This window comes from Hyposmocoma kahamanoa, unplaced genomic scaffold, assembly GCF_003589595.1.
Source record: "Hyposmocoma kahamanoa isolate Upper Pololo Valley unplaced genomic scaffold, ASM358959v1 81, whole genome shotgun sequence".
NCBI classification, from domain to species: domain Eukaryota; kingdom Metazoa; phylum Arthropoda; class Insecta; order Lepidoptera; family Cosmopterigidae; genus Hyposmocoma; species Hyposmocoma kahamanoa.
The window spans coordinates 2,230,998-2,252,238 of NW_020654080.1; the positions used below are offsets into that span (position 1 = coordinate 2,230,998).

Consider the following 21,241-nt stretch of genomic DNA (forward strand, 5'->3'; position numbering starts at 1 on the left):
AGAGCTATCCCTAGAGTTTCTTGCTCGTTCTTTTCAGAGAGGTCAGCGCAGTGAACGAGCAGTAGCTTGAAAAATGACGTTTTCGAGTGTAAAAATTTTACCTATGGAATAAATGATTGTTTGATTTTGACTTTGTTCTTTATCTGGGATTCTATGTACAGCTTTTTTTTTAAAGCAGTAAACTCCTTGTGAAAGAATTCGCGCAAGGAAATACTGCTACCATAACTATTCAACCGTTATTTCAGTAAAGAGTTCTTTCACAAGGAGCTCCTATGGTTACTGATACTTGAATCTCACTGAGCCCTGAAGCTACTGTCGTAAAAAACACGACAGTGGGAAGAAATTTAGGTGCAGTATAGGTTGTGAAAGAGTTCTTCAAGGGAACTACTGCCACCTTATCTGTTTCTGAACTAATGTCTTAGGGTGAAGCGCGCAGTGGTGGTGCTCCTCAGATCTTTGCGATTTAAAGCTCTGAGTGCCACTGCAATCGCCTGTCCACAAACAACACGCACGGCTCGTTCGTCCTGTAACTTGATGTCGTAAAAAAAAGAGATAAGTATACAAATATCTTCAAACCAAAAAGGAAGCTCTGTTCAGAATATTTTGTTTCCAAAACACTATACTTTCGAAATTTGGATAACCGCGAGTTACGCCATCTCCACACGTTGCATGCCCGTAACAATGTATATTTTGCTAAGCTCATTTTGCATTCAGCAAAACCAAACGGGTCCGTTTCTTTTAACAAAAATTAAATAAATGTACAGTAATAACACGTTGCAGAGTTAACGAGATGGCGTGACTGAGCACTGTTAACATATCCGAATTCCTTTTTGTTTTAGGGGTTCGCGGGTATCGCTTTACTAATTGGTTGTTACGAATTTGTCAGCGCCGATTGCTAAAAGGTCTGAAGGATTTTTTTATTTTTATTAATACGCAATGAACTTTAAAAATCACACTATTTGTTGACCCTGTAGGCTCAAGTCATATTGCTGTTATAGTAACAATAATTTCCAAATATAATCGAAATTATCCGACAAAACAAGCAATGAGTTCTACACACACTTCACACGGCGATTTTTAACAGCGATGCCAACACGATACAGTAGCGATGTGATAGTTAGTTAGTTAGTTATTCGTCTACCTTTACACACACGCTCGATTGTAAGTAGCGACGCAAACGCGATTCTAGGGCGCGACTACATCGCTACACTTGGGATTTACTGGTGATTGCATCGATGCAATAGCACGTTTGTATCTGTTTGTTCGCACTTTTGCAATAGCTATGCATTGGGAATGAAACTATTTACAAAGTATTTCATAGTAATGTTTTTTTTGTTTTCTTATCTAAATAAACTCAAGTTGTTATTGAACGTCGAATTTAATTATCAAAATTTTTATTATTATAACATTATGTTCAAATTTTTTTTAATTACCAGAGCCCTAGAACATCGTGCCTGCGGTGCAGTTACGGGTGGGTTATTTCTGTTTCCGTTTTTCGTCTATAAAACCGTAATAAGTGTAGTTTTAGTTAATTAAACAATAATTTAATGGAGTGTATCAAAGGAGCTTTTCCGTACGTTACACCATTCCTTTTCTTACGTCTGGCGCAACCTGGGCAACAATCGGCAATCGACACGATAAGAAAAAGTTAATTTGCCTTAATATAAATAAATTTAAATACCACCACATTTTATACAGAACCACCAAACCACGTCTAAAGTTTTCGTCCGTGTGTTCCTTTTTATTTAATTTTTATTTTTTTGGTGCATCGGGCATCGGCGATGACGGATTGAGTGTACTCGCCGTGAACTGCGCAAACACGACAGCCCGTGGCCTGTAATGGATTTTGTGGCCACAGTCGGTAAACAGGTTAACTGTCTTTTAGGGCCGGCACAAATCAGATGCAGCGCAGTTTTTTCTGGCAAAAAGTAAACAATCTTGCGGGCGAAGAAACAATGTAGGAAATAATCACATGTACATAAATATTTTTGCTCTGCAAGGAAATGAGTAGAGAACAGCACTAGGATCAAATAAGTAAATCTCATTTATATACAGCTTTGTGTCTTCTTTGGTGGAACAAATTCACAGAGTCAGAAATCTCCTCTCAAGGACAAGCAATGTATATTCTTCTGTAATAAGGTTCCGGTAGATATTTATGCCATTCCCTAAGTTAAAAAGTATAGTGCAACAAAAACTTTACAATAAAGGGTTAACAGCTTCCGCGTCTATGGATGACAGGTTGTCTCGATATGTTATTGAAAATCTTTTGCGTAACTCGGCCTAACTTTATTACAACATAATAATTGATTTACGCAAATACTCACACATGCGCGACCACACACACACACTTTCTCACTCTCTCTCTCATGCACGAAGGTTAAAAGTTAGATTAAAGTATTTTAATAAAAAAGCCTTATTACAAAATTAAAGACTACGTGTTAAATAAAGATGTATGGAAAGATGATATAATTCTAGATGCCACGAAAATATGATTCAAAGTGTATTCCATAGCATTTAAGCTTATTTGAAAAGAGCAACCCCTAGAGTTTCTTGCTCGTTCTTCTCAGGGAAGTCGGCACAGTGAACGAGCGGTAGCTTAAAAAATGTCTTATCTTCAAGAATATTCTAGCATGTTACTTCCCATCGTTACCCGTGTAAACCTTGTCATGGTACTTGCCAGACAAATCACAACCAGGTGTATCATCAATGGTACTGACAGATGGTACAAGTTGTACGCAGTTAAAAAGTAATAAGCAAGTAAGAAAATATTCATAACTGTTGTTAAATAAAAAAAAACTTGTTTATTTATTCTGCGTTTTGTCGGCATTGCATAGTTTATTATGTATTGTAATTTGTTATACAGTTAAATTTAAAAAAATGTTGCGACTAACTACTTCGTGTTTTTTTTTATTATAACTTTTAATTATGATTTTAATAGCTATAGAGCTTGGTAGACCACCTTGTGAAAGAATTCGTCGATGGAAGTGCTGCCTCTGTACCTTTTTCTGCCACTAAGCAGTAATCCTCACATTACTGCGTTCCAGTTTGGCAGGGTAAGGGTGCTGGAGAATTTTTTTGTTTTTTTTTTTTATATTATCAAGTGGCGGGACGAACAAGTCGTGCACCTGATGGTAAGCTACACGCCTGTCCATAACAGTTGTAGTGCCCCTCAAATTCAAGGTGACGACCTTGAGACATAAGTTGACAAGTCCCATGTGCCTGTAATTTAAAAACTAATGTTAATGTAAAAACCGGAACACGGTAATGCTGACATTACTGCTACAGAAATAGGTAAGGTGGCAGTACTACCCTGGAGGAGCTCTACTGCTACTAAATTACAAACATTTCAGGCACACGGGAATTGTCAACTTAAGTCTCAAGGTGACGGGCGCAGTGGCAGTGCCCATAAGATCTTTGCGATTTAAAACTCTGAGTGGCACCGCAACTGTTATGAATAGGCGTGTCCTTACCACCAGACGCACGACTTGTTCGGCCCTGCACTTGGTATTAAAAAGACTAACCTCATACCTAATAGCGATACTTCTTATCTAATAAATTAATAGAGTACTGCCTGAGCGGTGGGATGTTAAACATTTGGTAGTTGATATTCATTCCAATAGTAAGGAAAATACGGGACATCATCATCATCACAAGTGTCACTGCTGGGCACGTGTGTCCTCTAAGTAAAGGGTTGTGAAACTTCTTCGACACATTTGATCATGATGTATTCCTAGCTACAGATATGGCTACCAAACATTCACATTTGTATTCAACTTACTATATATGATATGAGGATGTTATCTATAGACCAGAATACTGCCATCCGCTAACTAAGATAAGTGACAAAATAATTTTTGAGATATCTTAAAAAGCGACAACCCAGTTTTAGAATATTGAAATTGTTTTTTTTTTAAATCTTTTATTTAACCAGAGCTTTTATCGCTTAGCGATAATGCCAGCTCCATCGTTACAGATTATTCTTAGTTCTACTTACCTATCTATTTTTAAGTAACTTAAGTATTAACTTACATATTTTATTAGCCAGGGTACTATTAGGCTCAGATAATATGTAATTGCACATACCAACATCTGTTAATTTGATTCCAGCCTCCAGTTCTATCAGTCTTCGTTCCGCTCTGATCCGGGTACATTCCACTAAAGCGTAGGTGTCTTCTCTGGTGTTACAAATAGTACAGTTCGGGGTGTCTACTATCTTCATTAGGTGACCGAACGCATTTAGTGGAATATATCCGGTGCGCAGTCTCATACTGGTGACTAGTAGAGGCCGGTTCAGGCTAATTTGTGTAAACCAAGGTATTTTTGGCGGTTCGGCTTGTATAGTTTTATACCATATACCTTTTTCCACAGATTGAAATTGTTTAATGATATTTAAGATATGCATCGTTAGAGTAAGTTCCGATAAGTCAAACACGTTGACTAATTTTGACTGTTTTCAAAAGAGAATTTTATGCTCTATCTTTTACTTATTATTATTTTTTCTTAGCTGCGTTTTAGTTAATGAACGACAGAATATTATTATATAATAATTAACAAAATAGTTATACTTACAAATTATAAATATTTTACTGAATATCAAATAAAATATTGTTTTTCAATTAAAAAATATCAGAAGTATCAGATTTAAGCGAAAACGCGATGGAACGCCGCATATTAGGTGTAAAGAGGATAGACAGAATCCGAAACAAAGGACTGTTAAAAGGTGCTGCTGAAAGGGCTGGAACTTGTGTACGTCGGTCGCATGCACCCACAGAGATGAGCTTACACAGCCACTTGGTGGGTGCCGGAGAACCGCCAGCGACGACGAAGCAGACCAAGAAGGAAATAGCGGAACGACTTGGACGCATATATAAAGGAGTGGCCTAAGATTGCATCATACAAGGACTGAGGAAGTCAAGAGAAAAATTTAAATTAAAAAAAAAGAAATCCCTCAAATACCGGATCATATATATTTTGTACTTTAAACAACTGACGTAAATTTCACTATTCTTTGTACAATTTCGTAAAAAAATTGCCATTAATATTCACAGCCTTTAACAACAAGTAGAGGTAAAAACGACATTATTAAATCACGAAATAATATTTGTAGAACGTAACTCGCGCTGACTCATTATTACATATTGAACAGCACTTGAGAAATCAGAGTGATTTTAAATACATCATTATTGAATATTATGATTGTCATCGCACTTTTTGTCAATTGAAAACCATTTTATTAACGCTTTTTATCGACAAGCGTACCGCGGAGGACAGTTAAGTTTTCTTCATTTAAAATTGAATCTTATATCATTCTGTATATGGTTTAAATTTAGAATATTGTTAAATATTGTAAAGTGACAATTTGTGTACTTTAGCATGTTGATGAGTGTACCTATTTGGACAAATTAGTGCGTATTTGTAAAGTTATAATATAAGTTCGCGCTTTTGTACAGATTTGTCAACATATAATTGAATGACACGTGATTCAATAGCCATTGTCAATTGGTTAAATTCTAATCTCATAAACGAACCATGGGTCTATCAGCCGACCAGCTATACACAGCAAGCCAGTGTAAAAAATATTCTAACAAGTTTCGTTATATTACTAGTATATCGTAGCTACAAATAAATGACAGTAGAACTCCTTGTGAAAGAGTTCGCCCAAGGACGTAATGTGCACCAAGCAGTAATGTGAGCATTACAACGTTGGTGAAATTACAGGCACAGGGGACTTGTCAACTTATGTCTCAGAGTGACCATCGCAGTGGCAGTGCACTTCAGGTCTTTGCGATTATAAACTTCGGAGTGGCTCTGCAAATGTTGAAGACAGACGTGTCGCTTAACATCAGGCGCACGACTTATTGGTTCTCACTTAGTATCTTTAAAAAAATACATGCCGTTCATGTTCATAATCAAAATGAATTAATCTTTATTTCACACGTAAGCTAATTACACTTGAAATTGTCATACTGATTAAACTCTACTGCTCGTTCGTAAGACAGACTCATTTTTTATTTACTGTAAGTGATCTCATCCAGATTTGCTCCGCCATTCCTGGGATGTCGTCCGCCCATCTCACCGCTGACCGCCCGACGTACCTGTATCCTTAGACGCCACTGAGTTATCATCTTTCATAACCGTCATAATTATTTACATATATTCCTCTTAACAATAGACTTACAGCGCCACCAGTACATTAACAATTATAATAGGTAAGACGGCTATATTCAACTCATGCATGCATACCGTGCCTGATGATCTCCCAACAGAGCTACGAGATGAACTAGCAGATCTTACTGACTTTCTTTTTTTTCTTCTCTTCTCTCCTAATGAAGCACAAAAAACTAATCGAATAATCTAATTCGTAAAATTTTTAAAAGTCTCTGTTGAAAAGTTTTCATTTTGCAGATGTGACTTTGTTAATGCGAAATGTAGTTAAAAACAAAGAGCTGCAAAATTAAAGATCAAAAAGATTTATTTTTAATTTTCACCACAGTATTGTGGTAATACAATAAAAGTAGAAAACGGAAATTTAAACCCTCTCCATAAAGAATTTCCGTGTCCAGCAGTGTAACGACAGGTTGATGATGACATTATTATGACATATTTTTTACTCAACGACACTCCAACTTTAAAAAATCGTGACTAAAGTTGTGACTACCATGTTTGTTTAATTTTTTTGTCTATTTCATATTGGAAGCAACGAGCACCCAATTTTTTTCCCCGCCTCAAGAGGAATAACACTTCAAGTTGTGTTCAATTTGGAAGCGGATTCGGCTGGGCATTGTTGAACTATTTACATAATTTCGATGTCCAAATCATAACATTATCGAATTTCTAAGAAACCCTCGTGCGTTAATGAAACGTGAACAGCAATATTGAAAATCATTGACGAGTTTACATATGGAATGGAATTCAAAGAACAAACAAAGACGACGGCCTTTCTTGACTTGATAACCATTTTGTCGATATTTTTTTTTATGATATCAAAATGACAGCACGAACTAGCCGAGTCAATTCACTGGTTTAATAGTCAACGAGTCAACCTCAAATGGCTTTGGTTGATTCCGTATGACAGTGAAAGTGATGAACCAATCACTTTGAAAAATATATATAGTGAAATTGAAATTATACACTGATTTCTAAAAATTTTCACGATAGAAAAAAAACATAAACTTACCTCGAAATTATACAAGAAAACCGCTGTATTCAATAAGTACTTTACATATACCAATGATTTTGTTTTTTATATTAACTGAAACCGGATCTAATTACTTCTTGGTGGCAGAAACAGGTAAGGTAGCACTAACTTAGACGAACCCTTTTCATAAGGAGCTCTATTGGTACTAAAACTAGTAAACTTGAATATAAAGCGTAATGATTACTGACAATCATTATGAGTGATCGGAATTGTAGGGGTTAATCTATCTAAAGTACCAACATTTTCTTAGTATGGACATACATACCTATTTCGTCATCAATGCGATGTTTATTTTTTAAATGGGCGTTCACGTAAGAACGTGTCATGCTCGGCATCAGCCTTGTAGACCGAGTTCCGAACAATGAGATCCGACGACAGACGAAAGTCTAGGATGTTGGAACTCGGATCATGGAATTTAAAAGAGCGTCGGGCGCCGAGTTGCAATTTGGATGGACGATACACGTCGCGGAGAGTCAGTGGATGCGGCTAGCATAGAACCGTGGTGGATGTCACAAACTTCGGGAGGTGGGTGAAATCAGGCTGTGGATAATGAAAGTATAGTTGTCCTGCTTAAGGTATATAGAAACACATCTATAATATTATTATTTATTTAGATAATAATTTGTAGCAAATACTTAATAGAAAATAATAGTTTGCCGCCAATGTACTCAAATTTCAATAAATAACACGCATAGTAGGCCTTCAAATCTTTGTGTATTAAAGCTCTGTGTAGTTCTGCAACTGTTATGGACAGGCGTATAGCTTACCATCAGGCGTATGATTTGTTCGTGCCGTCATTTCATATTATAAAAAAATATATTAAAAAAATCAGTTCCGAGAAATCCCGGAATTTCTAAAACGGAACGTCCACGTTATTCTTTCGATTAGCTAAATTAACTCCTTCAAATCTGGTCACTGGTCATTCTATTTCTATCTATTTATTGTATTAAATAAAAATGGACATTACAATATTTAAAACCAAACCTCAGGTGATGACAGAACGTCGTGGTAGGTTTACGTAAATTGATTCTTGTAAAAAGTCGTTCGATTACAGCAAGCTGACTTTTTGCTTATAGTGTTGCCGAGTGAGAAGATTGCTCTATATCATTATGATGTAATGCACGAGAGAAAATGACATAAAGTAATCACCTCTATGCCATTTTCATTATGTTGAATGAACTTTAATTATTTTTGTGCTTTTGTTCCGGGAGTTAGATTGTTGAAAAAAAATTTAAATGAATCGTCAATACTGTGGCTGATTAGTATGAAATTTTAAGTGTATTGGAAGTGAACGAATACTCATAAGGGAATACACACCAATGCTTAGAATAATAACGCATAGAATGATAGTGTCACATCAAACGAACTGTCACAAGTGAGGCAAAAATCAAATTCATGTAGGCTAGTTTTAGTAGTAGGTTAATTTTCGGTTTTAGTGAATATTTATATAAAAATACAAGTTGAAACGCGTTACTTCCTTGTGGAATGTGATGTTAGTATCTATTTTATGTTTGTCTGACGTATTTTTACACTCATTTACCGCACATTTCGTCATTTTTAGCTAAAATTCTGGAGCTGTTCGCGGTGCAAGTTGACCTTGAGCACTGAAGGCCCGCGCGCTCATGTAGGCCCTTTGGGCGCGCTTCAATTTGCCTCACTTAGCGTGTGCGGACTAGGTTTCTATGCGTTATTATTCTAAGCACCAATTATAAAAAATATTAAAATATTTATTTCTCACTTTTTTGGGGTTCCGTACGTCAAAAAGGTAAAACGGAAAGCTCATGGTGTTACATCATTTTCCATTCGTCAGCACTGTTCAATAAAATTATTTATTTTTAATTTTTTCTCACCGTTTTCTAATAGAATGAGTAAATGAATTCACATGGAGTGAATGACCATTGGGAAAAAAGATACATTTTGCGAAAAAGACATTCTGCGAAAGAGACATCTAGAGATGTCTCGCCTGAGATATCTTTTTTTTTAATTGTTTGTTGTCCTTCATAACATAACTAACGTAATCGCGAAATTGAGTTATTAACATATCTAAGATCACTGAAACGATCTACAACCCCCTCTAATCGTTTTATTTTATTGTTTTAGTGTCAGTTTTATTTTTAAGTAAAAAAGCATAATTGCAATTTTTAACTACCAGAAAAACTTAACACCGGCACGCGACTTGTTCGACACGTGGTATCATAAAATAACTTGAATATTTTCCAGTGTATTTACTTTCGTGTACACAAATACTTATTACGGGATACTGTTAATAAGAGTCCGCTCACGCGATGCGCTCCTCCTGCCGCAAAATGGCGGCTATTTGGTTTCACAAATTAGAAAAGCATTCAGTTTAAATACAAGTTTTTATAAATAAAAATTATTATTCTGCATTGCTAAATAAATACGCGTGCGGAGCGTACCAACAAAACATCTCAAATAAAATGCAGTAATACACCGCAAATCCTGCACTTAAAAAGCACTAATGAAATTTTTGGTGTACTTGGGTAAATATGATAATATTCCGTTTGAGTGGTTCTAACGTTTACCATGAAATTACTCCTTAAAGTATAGTTTATAAACATTTATATTCAGGGGAAATCACCGCCCAAACAATAACACACACGATGTCGTGACGTACTTTTGAAGTTGTTAATTTTTTTTTAATGACAGACCTAGGCATTAAAAACTTTATGGTTTGCTAGAGTAGTTACCGAAATAGCAATTAATATTAGTTCTTTTATCTGTTATAACTTCGATATCCGATAAATCGGTATAAAATCATCACCGGCACCTCTAGGTGTGGTATGCGTCTACGGCTGCATGTATCGTGTGAGCGGATATAACTGTTCCAAAACCATCTAGAATGATTATTTCATTGTTACAGATGAACCAACAGTGTAAAGTGTGTGGTGAACCTGCAGCAGGCTTTCACTTTGGAGCCTTCACGTGTGAAGGGTGCAAGGTAATTTGTTTTTATTACTAGTATCATTGACTTACAAATAAATGGACGACGGGTCTAATACAAAAACCACGAAAAACATGTCCCAAGTCAACCTATTTAAACGTAGTGACATGTAAAGGAATATGAAAAAGCTAAAACGTTGAATTTAAATTGTAATGTCATCGCAGTACTGTCTAATTTTGCATGCTTCGCTGTCAGTCGAACAAACGAAGACTAAAGCGTGAATGACGCTCTGTATACGATTTTAACGCCCTATAAGTTCGGACACTTATTAGCGCGGACCCGACGTCCATATAATTGTAAGTCAATGACTTGTATAAATAGATTTCACTGTGTGTTTACAATAATCTATTTCTCGTCGATAAATTCGGTTGATATAGATGAAAATGTACTTTTTTAAATTTATTGCTCAAGAAAAATACAGCAGGAAATTTCTTTTCTAAAAGTCGCCAAACAGCTGCAGTTTCCTTGAGATATGTGCACTCTTACTTAATTACACATACTTTATTATATATAACATTAAATAAGTGTTAATTATACTAAATAAAATATAAAAATTACATTAAGTGGTACCTTTGGTTACCTTGTGCTTGTTTACTTAATTTTGAGTCATTCCTGAGCCAATTAATGGCGTTATATATTTTTGGAACTAAATACCGTTACATCTTTTTCAATAATAGTTATTTGCTTTAAAATGCACTAGTATACCCTGCCTTACTCTGTTTGTCATGTACGTATTCTTAAGCATAACTTTACAACTATTACTATAGTAATTTTCCGACACTATTAAATATCTGCTCTAGAAATTAAGAGCATTGGCATGACCTTGCGGTGACTAAATAAGTTATTGTATTCTGTGCCATTGTACTTTTTTGGATACTAAATGTTTATCAGCCTAATTTGTAACTTTCTGATTTCTTTTAGATATTGTTCTTACACATTCTATGACACAGACATGAGTGACAGAGACAACGCTCTATGAAGCCGAATTGAGGCGATTGGCGTTTTCTAAAGCTCGATGTGTAATACCGATCCATTTATTATACCCGCGCTATGCAACGCAAGTGCACTACGAGATTTTGCAAAGTGTCCTACGTCTGTACAAGTAGCGCGACGGACGCGCACACATCTTCATACTTAGCACATAGTATAACGGGCTGGTGTCCGCAACTCGACATCCAGATGCCTATTTTGCATGTGGTGGGTGTGCAGGGTCCTACTTGTACCACCCAAGCTCCTCCAAGAATCATAAACTTACCAACCTCCTCGGTTTGCTCAGGACTTTAAGGGAGTGACCTCGGCACTCCACGCTGGAGCACTATAGTAGATGTGCGCAGTCGTTTCCTCCTCCTCCAAACACGCTCTGCATAGAAGGCTGTCTATTATACCTAAATTGAAAAGGGTTTTATTGTATGGACCATGACTAGAGTGGCAGTTAGAATATGAAGCTCTTGCCTTTTAAGTTTGATTAATTTTCGAGATAGACTGGCGTCGAGCGTTGGAGAAGCTTCCCCAGCCTTACAAACCATTAGGGTTGTCCATGTGTTATTATGAGAAGATACACGTACAAGCGTGTATACATACAAGCCGCGCAGCAATGTTTGTATCAAGTTACCCTACTAAAAAGCTAAACTTCTCCCTTACGTGTTCATTCTTAATTTTACCCGAGAACGACCTCTTTGGCCGTCCTTTTCCAACTCACCTAAACCATCTCAACATACCTCTGTCTATTTTTGTCTACGTCCTGTTCTAAGCAACATGGGTAAGTGGCGATCTTCGTGTACCTTTTACCCACGTTCCATTTCCCCGCCCATCTACATCTGCCTACATTAAAACTGCAGCCAGTGTAAACGCAAACATTTTAAACTGAAGATTGACTGTTCAATAGGGTAAACCGACGAGTTGTCGTCACCACAGTCGATAATATAAATCACAATAGATAAACGATCGATACGTACTCGATTCTCGGAGTGGTAAATAGCTGGAGCTCTACAGTGTTTAGGCCTATGTTGTTGAATAATTTAAAAACAAATTAACGGATTTTTTCTGAGTGTTTTTTCTGAGTATTCGATTTTTGTATTAATAATCATAACAAACTAGTGGAGTAATTTCACAAAAATAATTGAATATCAATTCAATAAAAATTTAATTAACACAGTGAATAGCGACATCTCTCGCCAGGACTGGTAGCTGTAAAGGTACTAACTGGGTGATAAATCTGTAACAGATTTCTCATAGATGTCGCTACGACTAAAAAGTCGTTGAAAGACCAAGTACAAAGACACGACGCAAGCACATAGAGAAATTCGTGAGGTCCGTTGGTTCGTTCCGTGGCTTAGTTGGTATAGCGTCTGGCACGGTATGCAAGAAGACGTCGGTTCGAATCCGACCGGATCGGAGGAATTTTTTCTGAGTGTTTTTTCTGAGTGTTCGATCTTTGTATTAATAATTATAACAAATTAACGGATTTAACGGAAACATAGGATGGCAGGTGTACATTATTAGTTTATCCACTCGCTCGTTAGCCTTAACGTTTTATTTGGATTTAGATGACCGTAAAAGCATATTGATGTCTTTTTTTTTATGATACCAAGTAGCGCGGTGACGAACAAGTTATGCGCCTAATAGTAAAGGACATGCCTATCCATGACAGTTGCAAGATATGGTTAAGGTGGCAGTGCTTTCCTGGACGAACTTTATTTCACAAGGAGCTCTCATGCTACTAAAACTTATGTATAGATTCAAAGATTCAGAAGTCCGTAACATTTAGCAGGACTAAAATATTACAAAACATCTTTTTAGGCCATGTCATTATTTATTAACAAATGTATTATATAATTAAATTCAAGGCTTCGCTAAAGAAAATATAAAATGTAAAATAGTAATATTTTTTCATGAAATAAATTAAACAATAAATTATTCATAGGTATATCATTAGAGATAATTATGAAATTAAGATTTTTTTTATAACGCATAACATCAAAATATTGATTATAATAAACTAGTGGAGTAACTTCACAATTCACAATATCACATTTGGTGAAATTACAGGCACATGGGACTGAACAACTTATTTTTCAGGGTGACGGGCGCACTGGTAATGCCTCTCAAATCTTTGTAATTTAAAGCTCTGAGTGGCACTGTAACTGTTATGAACAGGCGTGTAGCTTATTCGTCCGTCCCGTCACTTGATGTTATAAAAAAAGATCACAAAAATATATACTCATTCAAAGTCAAAATATCGGTCAACTTTATAGAGTGGATTTTGTACTATAAAGATTCTTTTCTTTTTTCTAAATTCTACGTCGGGTAATTTGGGTGTATAATGGCAGTTTGTTATGTAGTTTTATCTTGAGTTACCGGATATTTAAGGACATTTTGTCACGTAATATTTTTGTTTCTTTTTAATAAATAATAGTTACACGCTTGGCCACCATCTCACGTGACGTCGCCTAACGACGATGGTACGCGTTTGCGTAAAAGATGCCTATTCACTCTAGCCTTGAACAGCCCCAAATCGCATCGCAAAACGCATCAAAAAGAAGAAAGCAAAGCGCTTAGTGCGAATGGTTGGTATATCAACGATATAAGGATGTAGTGTTCCGGACCTTCTAGTCGACCGAAGGAGGAACGGTGAGGGTAGGACTAAATTATTTCATTTGTTATTGTTATCAACTATCGCTTTATATAGTATGTAGGCATAGATGCCATTTTGATATTTATTAAAAAGTACAGTTTGCAGAAAAAAAATCACACCCCTATTTTGATTTTTTTTTTTATTATGGTATTTACTTCGATTCTTTCCTTTATCATTTTCCAATGCAAGTTAGCTTTACACGTTTTCCAAGGGTTGTAAAAGCTATGCACAAATCAACACATCCATCACCACGGTGGCTTAACGGTTTGCACCATAGGCACCGGATGAGGAGGTCTCTGGTTCGATTCCCGGTAGAAAATTTGGGAAATTAATTTTTCTAAACTGGTTTTTGTTTGGGTGCTCTGAGTAGCACTACGAAGTGAAGTCCGTTGCTCTGGTGCTAGAAGTACGTGGAATTGGTGAGGTTGTTGAAAGCATTATAATTTTTGTTAACATAGAAATTAAAGTCATCGGTAATGCCGCCACAGGGAGTCGAACCGTCGACCACTTAATTTAAAATCAACAGTTCTTCCAATGGCTTACCACCGCTTGAAATATTTTGATACCCCCAATGACCACTAGCTACGATAACTTTGTTTTTTGGTCATTTTCAGTTATTTTTGTAAACAGCCATGTTTAGTTACTAATATTATGCTCCCCGAATTTTGTGAAAAAAAAAGAAACAAAAAACAAAATAAAACCAGAAAGTTTGTATTCAATGGCGGTATCGATTTACAAAAAATATCTTAAGTTATATTTACACAATTGAGCAAATGTCCTTAACTTCTTAATCGTTATAAAGGTACTTATTTATTTTAAATAAAGTCATTAATAAAAAGATCATGTCCCCAATGACAATTTTTATATCCTTCATACATCTTCATATAGCAGTAACGCCCTATCGATTAGCTTTTACATAGTTATTAACATACATAATGACTATCGATTTAAATATCATATACCACAGGCAAAGCAAGGTCAGATACATATATCAATAATCAAAAATTAATTATTTTTATTGTTTAATTCATACGCCAATTGGTATATTAATCAAATTTAAATGAAACTTTAATTTATTTAAATTAAAAAGAACGGGTTTTGCATGGAACGAATGAGTAGACGAAAGAATGAATGAACCTAATGAGTGAATATTAAATTTGTTTAAATTAAAATTGAACGTGTTTTTCTTTAATTGATAAAAGAATGAATGAATTTAATCAGGGCAATGCCATAAGGAAACCTTTTTAAGAAAGACGATCTCTTTCACTGCTGTAGTGAAAGTCTTTCTTCGATTATATCACCCAAAGTGTCTAAATCCTTGGATTTGATTGACTCAGACTTAATACGATCTGAAGAGCTAAGTGACATTAAAATTAATTTAAAGGTAAGCAATTTACATTTGAATTTATCATATTAAACCCTACTAACTCATTAGCAAAGCAGATTCCCCTGAGAAGACTATAAGGACAAAAGACCTTTTTTTCATAACATCAAGTGACGGGGCGAACAAGTCGTGCGCCTGATGGTAAGCTACACGCCTGTCCATAACAGTTACAGTGCCACTCAGAGCTTTAAATTGCAAAGATCTGAGGGGCACTACCACTGCGCGCGTCTGAGACGTAAGTTGACAAGTCCCATGTGCCTGTAACTTCACCAGCACCCTTACACTTTAAAACTGGAATACAGTAATGCTGACATTACTGCTTGGTGGCAGTAATAGGTAAGGTGCTGCTACTAGATGAAAGCTAGCATAATACAAACTGTAGTACAGCCAGCACATGACGCTCTATAGTCTATAGTTTTGTTCGAATATCGCCTACAGAGCAATATGAAGTTTGATAATGCCATCCTTAAAAACTTTGTGTTTTATTATAGATTTAAACCTCGTAAATTTTTAATATCAACCGGCATCTTATTATAGCACCGTAAATTTGCAAAGAAGACTGTCAATAGCAGCCGGTTTATGTCCATTCATATTTTTTTATTAATGAGTATTCCTCGATGTGACCCAACCAACATTAATAAAGACGTTTAACTTAATTAAGATCAAAAATATCGGTACTTAAGAACCTTAAGATGTTATATCTCAAAGACCCATTACAGATAGATCACTTGGTTAGTATCACACAAGTCTATGGGCGGCGTTAACCATTTCGGTTAAATGGACCGTCTAACTGTTTATCGATTTGAATACCTTAGAAAACTTAATGGTAACGTATGAAATTCCATCGTGTTCATTTAGAAAACTAATCGCAATAATAAATAAAAGTTAACAAATTGTCATTTTCGATTCAAATTAGTTACAATACTAATTAACGGCCACAATGAAAATAAAGTGGTCGTATGCTAAACAAAACTTTTGAAGTGTCAGTTACAAGTACTATAAGCAGTAACGCAAGTGTCAATAATTTTCAAGTTTCTATATTCAATTATCTATTGCGAAATTGCGCCACTAGTTTGTTATAATTATTAATAGCAATGAACAAACACTTAGAAAAAATTCCTTCGATCCGGCCGGATTCGAACCAACGTCTTAGCAAACCTAAAATATATATCAAGATAGTAAAACATCGTGAAATTCAATAAAAACTTGAAAATTACAATAATTAAGGCAACATCTCTAGTCAGCGACGGTAGCTTTAAAGGTATCTACCTCTCTGAGTGAAGAAATAAATTTCTCACAGATGGCGCTACTGCTAAAAATCGAAATACATAAAAAAATTCGTAAGATCTGCTGGTTTGTTTAATGACTTAGTTGGCGTACATTAGATGGCATATTTATCTGATTTCTAAAGTCACAATCAAATATTGTGTTAACACGTGACACTTTTTACATTTATTATACATTCAGCAGTGTAGAATTCTTTGTGAAAGAGTTCACCCAAGTACTGCCATCGCACCTATTTCATCCGCCAAGTAATACTTTCATGAAATTTAATAAATATAAACAACTCATATGTAATCAAAAAAAGAACATTATGGGTGTGACGTAGCAAGCCAAATACGTCATAGTTCTGTACAGGTGGTGCCCTAAAGCAGGGCACTGATTTTCAGTTAGATTGAAGATCTTTTCTCATTTTATAATAATTATTCTTACCGTTTGCATAATTCATCAATACTTGAGTTGGTTAATCCTCAAAGCAGCAGTAGTACTGTGAAAATTTCTGCGTTTCTGTTTTGAAGGGTAAGAAATGTGCTGGTGAAATCATAGGTCATCACTGACTTGTCAACTTGTGTCTTAGTGACAGGCGCAGTGGAAAATGACTCATTTCGGTTTTTACTAATTAAATGTTCTATAATATTTTCATCAAATATTATTTAATATTCGAGAGTAGTATCCTGAAATACATAATTTAAATCAAATAATATGTGAAAATTGTGGAAGTTTAAATCATTGTATCCTGCAATATTATCTAATATATCACGATATTACACACGAATACATAAATAATAATTACCACCGAAATTGAGTAGAGAATAGTAACCTAAAAATTACGTGCGTACGCATATGGATCAACTAAATGATGTATTAAAAATAAAATAAAGCTGTAAAAACAAAGTTGCAAAAATATTTTGCCAACTGATTAAACTTGAACAAGTTATAAGTTAAATGGCATCAATGTCGATGAACAAATCGATGACATGACATGAGTTAATCTGCTTTAAATGTCGCCGGTGGATTTATATTTGATTACCGAATAAATTATCAGTGTAGGTAGTAAATTATTGGTATTTACTTTTTACTGGCATTTTGTATGCTTATGTAACTATCTGATGGACGTACAGCCATGAAGGAAAAATACATGAAAAAAAAAACGTTTTCACTATAGCAGTCTATAACTGTCCGGGTTTGTATTGACTCTTACCTACCCTCCAATACGAAACAAAGTATTTAAATATTTATGCTTTGTGTTAAAAGCAAGCCCAACACTTTTATTTAGACTAGATTCTGAAATAAACTAAGACGGGACGAAAAAGTCATGCGCCTGGTGATAAGTGACACGCCTGTCCATAGCAGTTGCAGTGCCACTCAGAGATTTAAATTGCAATGATCTGAGAAGCATTGCCACGGCATCTGTCAACCTGAAACATAAGTTGTTAAGTCTCATATGTCTGTAACTTCAAAGCTACATTGCTGCTTGGCGGCAGAAATAGATAAGGTGGCAATACTTCCTTGGACGAACTCTTTCATATGGAACTCTACTGCTAGTAAATAATAATAATATAACGACGCAATGTAAAACTTTACTGCATTCAGCTTTTGTCTGTGCTGGTTGCAACATGGCGGAACCGTATTATCGCGTCACACGCGCCGTGCTCTTTTTATATATAACTTCACTTGTTTTGTAGTAATTTTTAAGTGTTTAGTAATATAAAAACTATCTTGTCATAACATGAAACTACAATGTTAATAATTTATTTACTCATATTGAATTCTTTTTGTTAATACCTTACGTCTGAAGCTTTTTTCCTATATTTTTTTAATTTTTTTTATCGTCGTATCAGGAATCAATTAAACCTTTTAGCTGTTCAAAAGTTAGTTAGAAGAAATACTTTTAGGTATAAATATTCAAAATATATTAGTTTTTGTGGTAGAATAAAGTGTTTGCACACATATATAATTCACTAGGCATTAATAGGCACAAAACCTATTTCAAAAACAGTTAACATAGCTAAATTGTCACTGCAAATGTATAACTATATCACTCGTCGCCTTTATTCAACAAAGAAATTAATCTAACAAATATTACTGGTCACCGTTAGTGATACTGTGACAAACAGTGAACATAGAATGTAACTTGATACTTCTCGTGTAATGCGTTAGTTATGTTAACTGACCAATTTACATTACAGTTGTAATTTAAGCGGTGAGTTTGACTACATTGTTTTATGTTTAATTCAGAATAAAATCTTAATTTCTATTGTTAAAAAAATTCAAATTCGTATTTTCTTTCTGTTTCATTTATTGCTGTTATCTGATTGCTGTGTTTTCGGAAATTATATTAATAACAATTTCACTGTTTTTCGTGTAAAGAAAGTGTTGCATTTATAAAAGAAAAATATGTACATAAAGATATAGACGGTGAAAGAACAGTGCTTATATATTTATCCCTGCTTTGTGGATCTTTGGAAAAAAACTACTTCTAGTTCATCCAGGTGAATCTTAGCATTGTCAGTAATTGTAAACATTTTCACAAGTTTGTGTGCGATATTTACTGATAAAACTAAAAGTGCCCCTCAAAGACCTAAGACATAAAAATGACATGACCCATGTCCTTGAAATTTCACCAGCACCTTTACCTTTAAAACTGGAATGCAGTAATGCTCACATTACTGCATGGCGGCAGAATAGGTAAGGTGGTAGTACTTCCAGGACGAACTCCTTCACAAGGAGCTCTACTGCTAAACTAAGCTACCACTACTGCTACTTTAGGAATTAACGAGAGAAAACTCGTCTACGCCAGCTAAAAATCAGTGCATTTGGCTTTGCTGTATTACACAGAAAATGTTCTTTTTTTAGTTACATTCGTTGTTATCACTTTTAATTTTTACTTCGCGGTTTTTGCGTGGATGTGGCAATAAACGTGTTATGTATATAAATATATGCCAGATCTGGCAGATATGGCACATCATATCACATACTTCAGCTGCAGCAGGGCTCCGACCTTGCAAAAGAGTTCGTCCAGGGAAGTAATGCCACCATTGACTTACAAATAAATGGACGACGGGTATAATACAAAAACCACGAAAAAAATGTCCCAAGTCAACCTATTCGAAATTTAAATTGTAATGTCATCGCAGTATCGCGCTGTCAGTCGAACAAATGAAGACTAAAGCGGAGTTTGGCGCTCTGTATACGATTTTAGCGCCTTACAAGTGCGGACACTTTTTAGCGCGGACCCGACGTCCATATAATTGTAAGTCAATGAATGCCACGGTCCATTTAACCGAAATGGTCAACGCCGCCCATAGACTTGTGTGATACTAACGAAGTGATCTATCTGTAATGGGTCTTTGAGATATAACATCTTAAGGTTCTTAAGTAACGATATTTTTTATCTTAATTAAATTAAACGTCTTTATTAATATCGGTTGGGTGACATCGAGGAATACTCATTAATAAAAAAATATGAATGGACATAAACCGGCTGCTATTGACAGTCTTCTTTGCAAATTTACGGTGCTATAATAAGATTTTAATATTCAAAATTTACGAGGTTTAAATCTATAATAAAACACAAAGTTTGTACGGATGGCGGCATTATCAAACTTCATATTGCTCTGTAGGCGATATTCGAATAAAACTATAGACTATAGAGCTTCATGTGCTGGCTGTACTACAGTTTGTATTATGCAGTTGCTGCATTTTTGGATGACAAAAATCTACGTATGTTATTGACACATTCAGCTTTCATCTAGTAGCAGCACCTTACCTATTTCTGCCACCAACAGTAGTGTGAGCATTACTGCGTTGCAAATTTGAAGGATACTGGTGCTGGTGAAATTATATACACATGGGACTTGTGATGTTATGTTTCAGGGTGACGGGCGCAGTGCCCTTCAGGTCTTTGCAATTTAAAGCTCTGAGTGGCAATTCGACTGCTACAGACAGGCGTGTCGCTTAACATCAGGCGCACGACTTGTTCGTTCCGTGACTTGGTATCATAAAAAAAACTAAAACGTAGATTTGAATTACAATAAAATATACACGTAATTGCTAACCAAGCAATATGCGTTACATGTTGAAGTTAACCTATGAATATAATCAAAATCAAATAATCTTTTCTTCATAGGTAAGCAAATTACACTTCAAATCGTCATACTGATTAAACTTTACTGTTGATTCGTAAGGCAGATTCCCCTGAGAAGAATGAGCTAGAAACTCTAGGGGTTGCTCTTTGTAAATATACAACTCATCCGAAGAACAAAGTCCGATGTGATTATATAGCGGAAAGAGACTAAATACATAATTTCGTTATTCAAACTAAGGCCTATGTAAAGGTGTTTTGATAATTTATATACCTTATTTCGTTTCGGAAATATAAAATCGAACAACGGTCGATGTGCCATCCACAGCGAAGAAGAACGAACGAAATGTACTATATCATGAGAACAAGTAGTCTTGCACATAAATCTTTGTTCTACGGATGAGTTAAACGGGTCACTACCACGGATTTTTTCGTCCAAGTACCCAGAAGCTGTATATACTTTTTATTTCATTTTGGCATCGTCTCTCACAACTACTTGATACGCCGAGCAGCGGAAAAAAAACTAGAAACATAAGAAAAATTTGTATAACGTATTTTACGTTCCCAAACAGCTTCCACAAATTTATTATGGACCAGCGGATCCCTTGATTAGATGTTTAACATAATTAAGCATTTATTCAAATGACCAGCTAAACAAACAACCCGTTCACGCGTGGGCGTGGGCGTGGACCGATTTA

The 21,241-nt window shown here is 35.5% G+C and overlaps 1 protein-coding gene across 1 annotated transcript in view; it reads left to right on the forward strand.

The window, feature by feature from the left end:
* The first annotated feature begins 10,076 nt into the window (after positions 1-10,076).
* Positions 10,077-21,241, forward strand: part of LOC113234124 (protein embryonic gonad-like) — a 120,083-nt gene continuing 108,918 nt past the window's right edge. Inside the window, exon 1 of the mRNA XM_026469385.1 lies at positions 10,077-10,157. Within this exon, the coding sequence (XP_026325170.1) occupies positions 10,080-10,157 (78 nt within the window). The 5' untranslated portion in view covers positions 10,077-10,079. The remainder of the gene's footprint in view (positions 10,158-21,241) is intronic.